Raw genomic sequence first — 11,592 nt, 5'->3', positions numbered from 1 at the left:
AATCATTGAAACCCCAAATCTTGGATTGTTCCAAATTCCTCTATGCCTCCCCCAGGACCCTGATCCGGACATGACTCCACCAGTAGTCAGCAGGGAGAATAGCAGCTACTCTGACCAGGGAGAACACAGGGGATCTAGAGTTGGGTCAATCCAGGCCTCGGTCCTGAGGCCCCCACCCCACACTGCACCATCATGTGTGACTTTGGAGGAGGTGGCTTTGCCTGTCTGAGACTCTGTTTGCTCATTTGAGGCAATATGGGTGGAACAGCTTCTAGGTCAGGTCTGTGGTTCCAACACTCTGTGACCACCAATGGGCACACACAGGCTTGCACGGGTGTAAACAGCTAAGGAGCCACGTGCAGATGGAAACCATCCTGCTGGCTTGGCCCTGAGATTCAGCCAGAACCTGCCTGCCCAAGGTCCCCCAGCCAGACAGGCAGGGGCTGGAGTATCTGCCCAGTGCAGGAGAGAGCCCAGGAGATGCTGTCCGGGGGAGCCCTACCTGGCACACCATAAATTCTTCCAGCCTCAATTTCTCCATGTCTGAGGTCAAGCAGATTCACAACCTCTCCTTTTAAGGTAACAGAGACGAGAACAGCTGCAAGTCCCACTGCGGAGTCACGGTTCCCCAGGACCTTCCTCATGCCTCTGCAGCTCCACACAGGTGGAGCCTCCCAGCATCCCATAGCCTACAATTCCAAAGTGTTCTTTCATAACCAAGCACTTATTCTGTGCTGTTCATTGCCCTAGAGACCCCCATTTGTCACCCATTTGACCTCTCATCCACTCCTTGGGGAAAGGGCTTATCGTCGCCATTGTCAAATGAAGAAAGAGGGGCTCAGAAGGAAGAAAGGCTTTGTCCAAAGCCACCCAGCAAATGAATGGCAGAGCTGGGACTAAAGTCTGGCATTGGGACTTGCAAGTTTACTGCACTACTGTGGTGTCATTGCTTAAGACGCATGTGAGTGGACAGATAATACTAATACTAATGCTAATGCTAATGCTAATACCAATAGCACTTACTACCTTCAGGTCCTGGGCTAAACACTTCACAGGCATCATCCTACTAAATCCTCAACACTTTGGTGAGCAATATAAACGTCTCCATTTTATAGATGAAGACACTGAGGCTAAGAGAGTTTTGTCCCAAGTCATACAACAAATGACTGGGCAGAGTTGCAAGGTCAGATAGCCTGTAAGTGGTGGAATCAGGGTTCAAATCTGGGGGTGTAAAGAATTTCCGTTAGGGGAAACAAGAACCCAAGGCTTGTGCTGACAGAGGAAGGCTGACTTCCAGAGGCAGAGCTATGTCCTAACACTGGCTTCATTGAACCCACAGCGTCGGGTCAGGTGAAGGAGGGAGCAGGTAAAATTTTACTCCCAGCTCAACAAGTCAAGAGGGTTATCTCCTCACATCACTTCCTCTAGCCTCTTATCAGTCCTCAGAACAAGTGGTGTCAACATGTTATCTTAAATAATTTTGTACTGGGACCACTTGACAATGCCCAGGGGAAGTAAGCCCTCAGACTCCTTCCTCTGGCTGGACTCTGTCTCTGGCCTTCCTTCCTCAAGTTTCTGAACATCCAGGCCTGCCCCACACCCTTTAAGCTCTGACTACTCCCAAACCCATGAAAGCAGGGATATGCCGACATGTCCATCATCACATTCCCAGGCCTAGCTCAGTGCCTGGCACATAGTAGCCACACGGTGCACATTTGTTAAATGAATGAATTATTCTCTAATGGCCTCATTTGATCACTATCAACTGGGTACCTATTATGTGCTGGGCACTTTTGATTTGGAGGTAAACATGGGACCAGCTTGGAGGAACTCTCAGTCCAGGGTGGGGGCGAAGCCTCAGTCTGATGATCCAGAATATAACTATCAGCACCACCTGAAATACTTCTTAGAATAATGTGGAGAACAAATGAATGAAAGACAAACAACTTAGGGAGACCACAGAGAAAGGAGCCAAATTCAGTGAGACCACAGGAAAAGGAACCATTGATCTGCCTGAGGAGTCAAAGAAGGCTTTGCTGGTGAAGGATGCGGTGTGATTTCAGCCTTGAAGGGTGAGATGTTTGCCTTAAGGACAAGTGGGGAAAGGATAATTCTAAGCAGAGGAACCAGTATGAACACGAGCACGCAGGTGTAAAATTACTTCTTGGGGCTGGAGCAAGTGACAAGAGATGCCCCTTCCAGACCTGGCTGTATATCATGTATTTCCCAGGGGCTGGGGATGGGTGGAGTCACAGAGAGATTGAAACATTGAACCATAGTGAACTGAAGAAAGAGAAAGCTCCTGAATTTGGCATTATGATTAATAGGCTCATCCTATTAGGCCTCATTTAGATTCACTCTCATGTAGAGACAAAATGTGATTAATCATCTCAGTAAATGCATTTCCAAAAGCATCAAGGGAAATCTAGGGCCCAGGTGCCAATCTCCTCAGGTCTGGAGGCTCAGAAGGGAGCATGGGTACCAGCCAGCATTTACATCACCTGCAGGTCAGGTGCTGGGAGCATCTCCTAGCACACAGCAGAGCCTCCCAGCTCCCTGTCACAGGACACAACTCATCCCCTTCTGGCCAGGTAGTTAGCCTCCCTGCCTCTACCCTGACACCAGAACAGGAGACAGAGGCTGGGAGGGCGGCTTGGGGGCTGCATAGGAAGGAGAGGGCTGTCGACAAACCTGCTGACTCGGGTTCCACAAGGTGCTGCAGGAAGCGCAGCGGGGGAGGCCCCAGTCTCCAGTGTTTGCCCCTGCTCTCAGGCCATTTCCTGCTCAGATTTGGGAATTTTCAGGCCTAGAGGGAAAGTCCCTTGAAAGGCATATTAGAAAGAGAGAGAGAACACCGGATCCGCCTGGAGAGCGCGGAAGGAAAGGCAAGGCTCTGTCCCAAGCCGGCGCGCTGGAGAGAGGGAAGCGGTGAAGCCCGCGTTACTTTCTTGAACGCTTTGGCGTTGAGCACAGCAAACAAGGCGACTGGAAGACGAGCGGAGAAGACCAGCCCGCGGGGTGGGGGCGGGGAGGCGGTTCAGTGGGCCTCTGGAGTTTGTGTGTCTGTGTCAGTGCGCGCGCGCGCGCGTGTGTGTGTGTGTGTGTGTGTGTGTGTGTGTGTGCGCGCGCGTGTGTGTGTGTCTGGCGCCTGTCCAAGGTGATTTCCCATAAACCACATGCCTCACAAGTCCGCTTAAAAGGCTGTGCCGAGGAGCTGGCCAGTGGAGCCCGGCTCGGGGAAAGTGAAAGTTTTCCTGGGTGCTCTCTGCGCCGCTGCGGGTCCCTCCGCACTCCTGGGACAGCAGCGCGGCCCTCGGCCGGGGCGTGGACTCTGCAGCGGCCAGCGAGCGAACGAACGAGAGAGCGAGGGCGGCCGACGCGCCCGGCCGGGACCCAGCTGCCCGTATGACCGCGCGGGGCGCCGCCGGGCGCTGCCCTCCCACGGTAAGCGACGGCCGTGGCGCGGGGCCCTGGCCGGGCTGGGGTGGGAGCTCGGAGGCGCGGCGCGGCCCCTGGGAGCCCGCTGCCCGGGCGCGTCGACTGCCGAGGCTCTTCCGCCCCGGCAGCGGGCTCCGGTTTCCATCCCATCTTTGCGCACGGACTGCGCGAGGCCCATGGCGCTCTGGCTGGGACCCGAGGCGGCCCTGCAGCTACTCTTGGGGCTGCGGCACTCCCTCGGGAAAGGGAAGGCTGCTCACCCCATTGCACGGAGAGGCACGCTGAGCCACCCGCTGGCAAAAGAAAGGGGCTCGCAGCCATGGGGCAGAGGCTGCGTCCCTGACTCTCTCCTTTCTGATCAGCCACCGCCAAGGGACAGGCGGAGTGGCTGTGCGCTGAGGGTGGTGCCTTCCTAGCGGGCATTCCTCATAGGCCATACACATGCTTCTAGGTCCTGCTGGGGAGTGGGCGCTTCTGGATGGGGAAAGTTCAGGGACCATCCAGCTTATAGAATGCCAAGCCAGAAGGAAGGTGCCGGGCAAGCCACTACTTGTTCCGGTTCACAGACAGAAGCCGTTGGGCACTTGGGTGGCTGGATCGAGTATGTTTTGTGGGGGGCGGCGTCCCAGAGTTGTATGGGGCCAGCTCTGAATCTTCCTGCCAAACCTGGTTCAGTCCGTTGGGGAGATCTTGGGCTTAGTGGTGGTAGAGGAGGTGGAAGGAAGGTTTGGGGTTGCAGAACTGTGGACAGGGGCAGCCGGCTGCTCAGGACTGCATGGGGACTGTTCTGCCCCAACGGTGGGGCAGCTCCTAGATGGCGTAGGGTGGCACCGTTAATGAACAGTAAGTGGTCTTCCAATGGGTTTGCTTCTGAGGAATCCTAGAGGAGAAACCCAGGGGGCAGAGAAGCAGAAAAATATTCGGAGGATAAGGGAGGGGGTTGCAGGTAGGGTAAGAGGGAAGAGCCCTTCCACGGGGGAGGAAGACCCCAACTGAGAGAGACGAGATGGGGTTAGGAGGGGAAATCAGGAAGGGTGAGGTGATAGGCAACAAGACAAACAGGGGCTGGAAGTGAGACCACAAGGAAAGAGGAGGAAAGGAAAGGTGGAAAGAAAGAGGCTGGTTTTAGACAGGGCCAGCCCAAGGGTCCACTCATGCTAAGATCTCTCTAGGGACCTTGTTGATGGGGAAGATAGAGCAAGATAGGAGGCAGGTGAAGACGGACAGCTGGGCTGAGATGTCCCAGCATCTCTCTGAGACTGAAGCAAAGATTCCTTGTGGTTGCCCCAGAGGCCAAGGCTGGTGGGTGGGAGGAAGAAAGAAGCGGGGAGAAGAGCCGGCCCAGCCAGATGCAAGCTAGAGTGTTAACCCTTTGGTGCCTGTCCAGATCCTCCTCTGAGGCCAGATCAGGGCCCCAGGTGCAGGGTGGCCCCCTTTGGCTACCTTCAAAGTCAGCCTCCCACATGGTGCCTGAAATAACTCCCAAAGCCAGGCAGCCCTTGGGGTTAAGCATTGCCCTCTCCTTGCTGTCCTTAAACATCAGTATCTTGAAATGCGTGTGGCAAGGCTGTCTTCCTGAGCATCCCCTTCCCCATAGGCCCCTTCCTCCGTACCACCGACACCTGGGGCTCAGAGCCTCAGGGGCAGCCAGCCTGGGGCAGAGACATACCTTCTGCATGGCCCAGTTTCCTCCCATGGGTCCTGAATTGCAGGTTCCTGAGGGCCTGGGCAGCTATTCCCACCCAGAGCTACCTCCTCAACCATGCAACAGAACCCAATGTTTCCTCCATGACTGTTCTCCCTCTTCCACTGTCTTCCTCCCCCAGGTCAGACCAGGACCCTCACCAGATCCCTGTGCTGAATGGCACTGGGCCATCTTGTGCCTCTTTCCTGAAGGCCTCTCCTTCCCTCTCTCTGCCATCAACTTTTCCCCATCTTTCAAGGCCTCATTGTGGCCCCTCCTCCCTGCAACCTCCCTGGAGCCCAGCCAGGGCCTCTCCTCCCTAGTAAGAGCTGACAAACATTTGGGCTTTTAGTTATATGTAAATCAGCATGTTGTTGTGGGCTGTTTCATAGCCTCCAATGTGCTATTTGTTTGCAGTATTTGTCTCATCATATGAATTACTGAGGCAGAGCCCAGAGCCCAGAACCCAGGAAGGTGCCAGCCCACACCCCATCCTGACAGCATTTCCCTGAATCTGCCAGGAGGCAATATCCAGCTTCGGAAAGAAAGCCCAAGGGTCTTTCTCTGCCTCTGGCTGGAGAAGGGGAGACCTAGAGCCAGGGAGAGGGCTAAGGGGACCTTGGCAAGAAGGAGGGAAGGGGAACAACAGGGTGTCAGGAGCCTGTCCCATCACTCTGGGGGTAAGCAGCTACCGGGCCAGGTAGGTGCTGAAAGAGGGGAGAGATCTCAGAAAACATTCTTGCAATGCTAAGGGCTGACTGGCTGGATGCAGAGCCTGATGGGGCTCCGATAGGCAGGTGCCAGCCAGGGATGGTCTAGAGCTGGCACTGTTGCCTCTGATTAATCGGTTGGGCTCTTTTTGACACACATACCCAGGGCTCCAAAGGTCTGTGGTGCGGGATAGGTTCCCAGTGAAACTGAGTTTGGGCCCCTGGTTTTTCCAGTAGCAGAGCCAGACCTGTGTGGAATCAGGTAGGAGGAAGGGCTGGGCCCAGGCAAATACCTCTGGCTCCAAGTCTGGAAGCCAGCCAGTGCAAGAACATGAACTTGAGAGGAGTGGGCAGCTCACAAGATGCCTGGCTCAGTGTGTGATATTGCAGAGACAGAATAATGGGTAGATGCAAGTCCTGCATTCAAGGAGTTTCCTGTGTAATTGACATTTAGACTGGTAGGCATACCTCCCATGTCCTCATTAGAAGTTCAGTGTGTAGTAAGGCTTGGCCTGGGTTAATCTGGGAAGGCTTCTTGGAGGAGACGACACTCGGATTGTTAGCGAGGGAGAGCAAGGTTGTGCGCGGCTGCTAGGAAATCCCGAGTAAGGTGGGTTTGGGGAATGCTGCATTCTGGGATGAGGGGCAGGTCTGTAGCATTGTGGGTCTGACGTCCTTGCTTTTCCACCCTCAGCAGGGCGTGGGGGTTCCTGGGGAGTGTGAGAGCTGGGGAGAAATTATGCCCTCTCTGTCGCAGACATGGCTGGGCCTCCTGCTGCTGCTGGCCTGTCTCCTCGTGAGCAGGAGTACTACCGAGGAGGTGTCGGAGAACTGTAGCCACATGATTGGGAACGGACACCTGCAGTTCCTGCAGCAGCTGGTGAGTGTGTGGCCCTGCCTACCTTACCTTCTCCCCACTGGGGAAACGGAGGCGGGAGTCAGGGAGCAGGGCCAAAGAGAGTGGTTGTAGGCAGAGAAATACAGCCATGCAGGATGTGGCTCGTGGCTCCCACTAGCTCCACGGATGTTCTTCTCACTGACCTTCTAAAGGTCAATACCTCTGAGCCCCCTCTCAATCCTGAAGCCCTCTCCCACTCCCCTGCAGGCGGTGGACAGGGTGGACTTCTAGCTGGTTGCCTAGGTTAATGATTGCCTGGAATGTCAAACGTGGACTCTGAAAAAGGTTATAAAGCCAGCTCTCCCTCGGTGGGATGCTTCCTCTGAGGAGCCAGCCCAGTCTGCCTGCTGTGTCCAGATGTTGCCTCTAGCTCCTGGACTCCCAGATGTGCCGCCAGCCTGGCACCAGGGCCTCAGCCAGATCTGGAAGGGAGGCTCCCACCTAACTCCCAGCCCTCCCCCCTCACTTCCCTGGCTCTTGCCCGAGCCCTGGGGCTGGGATGGCCTGATCACCCGGGCCTAGAAGGACCCCGTGCCTCACTCTAATCGTGCCAGCAGAGTCGTCAACAATTTCAAACGTGGTTCAGCCAGGCAGAATCAGGTTGCTGTCATGGCTGCTGTCCTGCTCAGAAGAGAATTTACCATCCCTCTAGCCAGCCAGGCATGGGGGAGCACCACAGGCTAAGGCCAGCTCCAGGGCCCTGAGCTTGGAGCCCATAGACTGGGCCTCCTGCCTCTATGACCCCCTACACTTTTCCTCCTGTATGTAGCTGCTGCAGCAATCCAAAGTAGACCAAGAGCCACCACATTCTCTGAGGCTTAGAATCACAGAACCACTGCTCTGAGGGCCAGTGAGGGCTTTAAGGGCATCTAGCCTCGGTCCCTACAGATCCCGAATCCCCAGAGCTTGTCTAGCCTCTGCTTGAATTCCTTCCAGGACAGGGAGCTCACTACCTCCCGCAGGAGATTATGTCCTATATTAGACAGTTCTTCCTTATAACAAGCTGGCATCTGTGAGATTTCAGAGTGGGAGGTACAAGACAGAGACTTGTTGTTCTTCTATAACCCTCCCCTGGGCATGTGGAAGGCACAGGTCTTCCCCTAGCCTTGGCTCTGTCTTTCCAGGTGTGGTTGGGGGGAGATGGATGAGGATCAAACCCTGATCCATCCAGAAACTCTAGTCCCCATCCTTAGGCAAGCTCAGTCGAGTGCAGACACCCTGCCACCACTGGCCTGCTCTCTTTTACAGATTGACAGTCAGATGGAGACCTCGTGCCAAATTGCCTTCGAGTTTGTAGACCAGGAGCAGTTGGTGAGTTATGGCTGTTTACAAGGCCCATGTGCCAGCATGTATGAACTTCCCAGGGTGGGGGTATGTGGGAGCATGAAGGCAGGAGAAGTCCTAGAGCTGGGCAGGGTATGGTGTAAGGACGCCTGGTACTCAGGTCTGGGGTGCCAGGGTCCAGGGCTGAGCTGGGCAGGGCCCAGGGCTCAAGTCCCCTGCTGCTCCCTTCTGCTGGCCTGGCACATGTCAAGGTCTTACTATGTGCCAGGCACTTTTGATCCTGACTATGTGGTTCACTTTTCTTGTTCATGAGAGGTTAAGGGAGAGAACATAGGTAGTAAGTGATTTGAACGCGGGCAGGCTGGCTCTAAGGCCTAAGGCAAACCAGGACTTCTTCTGGGTCAGATGTTTTGCTTAAGGATGTCACCTCCATCCAGCAGACAGACCAGCAACCAGGGAATCAGTCCAGCCCTTTCCCTCTTCCTCCTATCCCACACCCAACTGAGTGCTGCTGGTTCTACCTCCCAGCATCTCCGGCTTCTGGGGCCTCACCCCATCAGTTGCTTGGACAATTTCAAAAGCCTCCTAAATGGCCTTCCTGCTTCCAGTGCACCCCTCACCCCACCACTAGTGGGGGAGCTCTCTGAACCACAGCCTGTTATCTTCACCGCCTCCCCCAAACCTGGAGACCTCTCACTCCAGGAGAAAGCCTAGGTTGTTTAGCCTGGGGTTTACAAGCTCCAGTCTCTATCACACGGCTCAACCCACTACCCCCATTCCCTGTTTCTTCCTGCCTCCAAGCCTTTGCACAAGCTCTTTCTGATGCCCGTAATGCCTTTCCAGCTGCCCCCACCCCAGCCTTTATTCCACGTCTGTTCTTTGTACCTCCTAGAAAATCGCCATCATGCCCAGAATTTGCTCCCATCTCTGAGCTTCTGCACACCTGACCCATACACATTTCTATTAGAACTGGAGACCACCTCATGGTCCAAGGAGTGACCTCGGTGTTTCACTCACTCACTCACTCACTCACACCTTACCAAGCATTTACTACTAGGAACCTATTGCACCAGGTGCTGGGAATACAGAGCTAAAAGCAGAGTCTTCATTGAGGCACCCACCATCTCTTTAGGGAAACAAAACACTGAGGTCATTCTTTGGACCCCGAGGTAGTCTCCAGTATCCCTATGGCCTGGAGGATTCGAAGGAGCCATATGGTAAAGGGCTTTGTGTGAAAACAAGCCAAAAGAGGGTCAGAGACAGAAAAATAGAAGTTCCCCAGAACCCACCCTACCTATACACCTTCATCCTGATTAAAGCCTCATCTTTCAGAAATCTGAGGATCTCTCTGGTCAGAATCCGCATTTCCTTCCCTCTACCACAATCCCCAGCAGCTCCAGATCCCAACAAGGGAGAATGAAAGCCAGCTGAGGGCAGCATTCTCCTTCTTACTGGAGGGGGTGGCCCCTCTCCTCAGGAGTAAGGGTAGGGCAGGCTGCAGCCCTCCATCTGCCTGGGATGAGGGCATCCAGCACAGAGCTTGGGCTCCCAAGTGGCATCAGCCAGGTCATCAACTCCAGGTTCTACTTTTCAGAACGACCCCGTGTGCTACCTTAAGAAGGCATTTCTCCTGGTGCAAGACATAATGGAGGACACCATGCGCTTCAAAGACAACACCCCCAATGCCATTGTCATTGTCCAGCTCCAGGAACTCTCTCTGAGGCTGAGGAGCTGCTTCACCAGGGACTATGAAGAGCAGGACAAGGTAGGAGGGCCCTGGAGCCAGGAGCACTGAGTGAGGGAGGGCAGCTGCGGTGGCGCCATCCCTACCCATAGGCACAGAGGCGCTCACTGGCCTCACCCATGTCATTGCTCACTTGCTCTCTCACTCACGTATTCATCCTGTAAACCTTTGCCAAGGACTCACTGTGCAAGAGGCACAGCGCTAAGCCTTGATGATGTCTTCATGAGCAAGAACTACATGGTTCCCACCCTCTTGGAGCTTATAGTTAAGTGAGGTTGGCAGCCATTAAACAAACAATGACACAAGTAAATAGAATTTTAACCCATGAGGACTATTCATTCATTCAACAAATAGTTAATGAGTGCTTACTGCATACCAGGTATTGTTTTAGACTCTGGGATACAGCTGTGATCAAACAAAATTCCCCATATTCATGGAGGTTACATGTAGGGGTGGTGAGACAGTTAACGAAATACGTAAGTAAAGTATAAGTAAAGTGTCAATAACTGCATTGCAGAAAGAAAACCAGAGAGGGAAGACCTGAAGCAGGTGAGGGAGTGAGCCAGGAAGGAGAAGTACGTGGGGCTCTGGGAGAGAGAAACAGGACTTGGATTTAAAAGGCAGTGGGAAAGAAGAGACAGGGAAGGCTTCTGAGTAAGAAAATATTCACTTGAGGTCCAAAGATGAGTAAGAGGAAGAAATAAGGCTGGTCAGAGCACTCCAGAACAGAGAGCGCTGGGCACAAAGCTCTAGGTGAGCATGAAAGTGCACATTCAGGGCCCCCAGGTGTGGTCAGCACGGCCAAGGCAGGGGAGTGAAGGGGAGAGAGCCAGGGAGGTGCGAGCCAGATCATCTGGGGTCTTAAAGATGGGGGATTTTGTCTAAAGAGCGAGGGACCTAGTCTAACTTGTGCTGGGAGACCATTCTGGCTGCTGTGCGGGCAATGGTATGTAGGGAGCAGGGATGGAGGCTCGGTGGCCAGCAGGAGGTGCAAGTCCAGGAGGCTTGGACTAGGGATGTGCAGTGAAGGTGAGGCAATGCGACGCATTCCTGAGTTTAGAGAAAGAACCTGAGCACTTGGTAATGCAGCGGCCGTGAGTTGTTGAGGGAAGGGAAGAGTCGTGATGGTTTTGTCTCCAGCACGTGGAGTTCCCGTGATGCTGAAATGGGGCAGAGCAGGTTTGCGGGGGGGAGGGCAGGAGTTCAGGTTGGGGGTACATTACACTGGAGATGTTCGTGAAATGGCCGAGTGGAGATGTCGAGCAGGCTGCTGGACGTATGGGTCTTGAGTTTGGCTGGTGATAGACAGACGTAAGCGGTGTTGGTCTGTAGGTCATCGGTGAAGCCAGGGGACTGTATGACACTGCCCACTGTGAGAAGAGAAACAGGCCCAGGAAACCCAGCATTTATTTAGAAGTCAGGCACAGGAGGGGGCCTGGCAAGGAGGCTGAGGAGCAGCCTAAGGGGTGGGAGGAAACCCAGGAGAGTGTGGGACCCCTGAGCACATGAAAAAGAGCATTTCAAGATGGGAAGAGTAGTCAACTTTATCAAACGGGGTTTGAGAAGCCAAGCAAGAGAAGGGCTGAAAAGTGTCCAGTGGATTTGGCAACGTGGAGGTCGCTGTTGGAGGCAGGTGCCAGATCAGTGAACAGAAAGTGAGGAAGGGGCTTCCCTGGTGGCGCAGTGGTTGGGAGTCCGCCTGCCGATGCAGGGGACACGGGTTCGTGCCCCGGTCCGGGAGGATCCCACATGCCGCGGAGCGGCTGGGCCCGTGAGCCATGGCCGCTGAGCCTGCGCGTCCGGAGCCTGTGCTCCGCAACGGGAGAGGCCACAG

General features: G+C 54.5%; 1 protein-coding gene across 7 annotated transcripts in view; it reads left to right on the top strand.

Moving 5' to 3' along the window:
* Positions 1–3,173: 3,173 nt before the first annotated feature.
* The window catches only part of CSF1 (colony stimulating factor 1), a 20,264-nt gene continuing 11,845 nt past the window's right edge, over positions 3,174–11,592 (top strand). For 3 of the 7 annotated variants that reach the window (XM_028489031.2, XM_028489033.2, XM_028489035.2), the window contains exons 1-4: positions 3,174–3,444; positions 6,527–6,712; positions 7,979–8,041; positions 9,609–9,779. In XM_028489031.2, the coding sequence (XP_028344832.1) occupies positions 3,406–3,444; positions 6,527–6,712; positions 7,979–8,041; positions 9,609–9,779 (459 nt within the window). In that variant the 5' untranslated portion in view covers positions 3,174–3,405. The remainder of the gene's footprint in view (positions 3,445–6,526; positions 6,713–7,978; positions 8,042–9,608; positions 9,780–11,592) is intronic. The other 4 variants (XM_028489034.2, XM_028489032.2, XM_007106479.4 and 1 more) reach the window with 4 other exon arrangements.

This window comes from Physeter macrocephalus, chromosome 4, assembly GCF_002837175.3.
Source record: "Physeter macrocephalus isolate SW-GA chromosome 4, ASM283717v5, whole genome shotgun sequence".
NCBI classification, from domain to species: domain Eukaryota; kingdom Metazoa; phylum Chordata; class Mammalia; order Artiodactyla; family Physeteridae; genus Physeter; species Physeter macrocephalus.
Note: the sequence above shows the minus strand (reverse complement) of the source record. Positions and strands in the feature narration are given on the sequence as shown.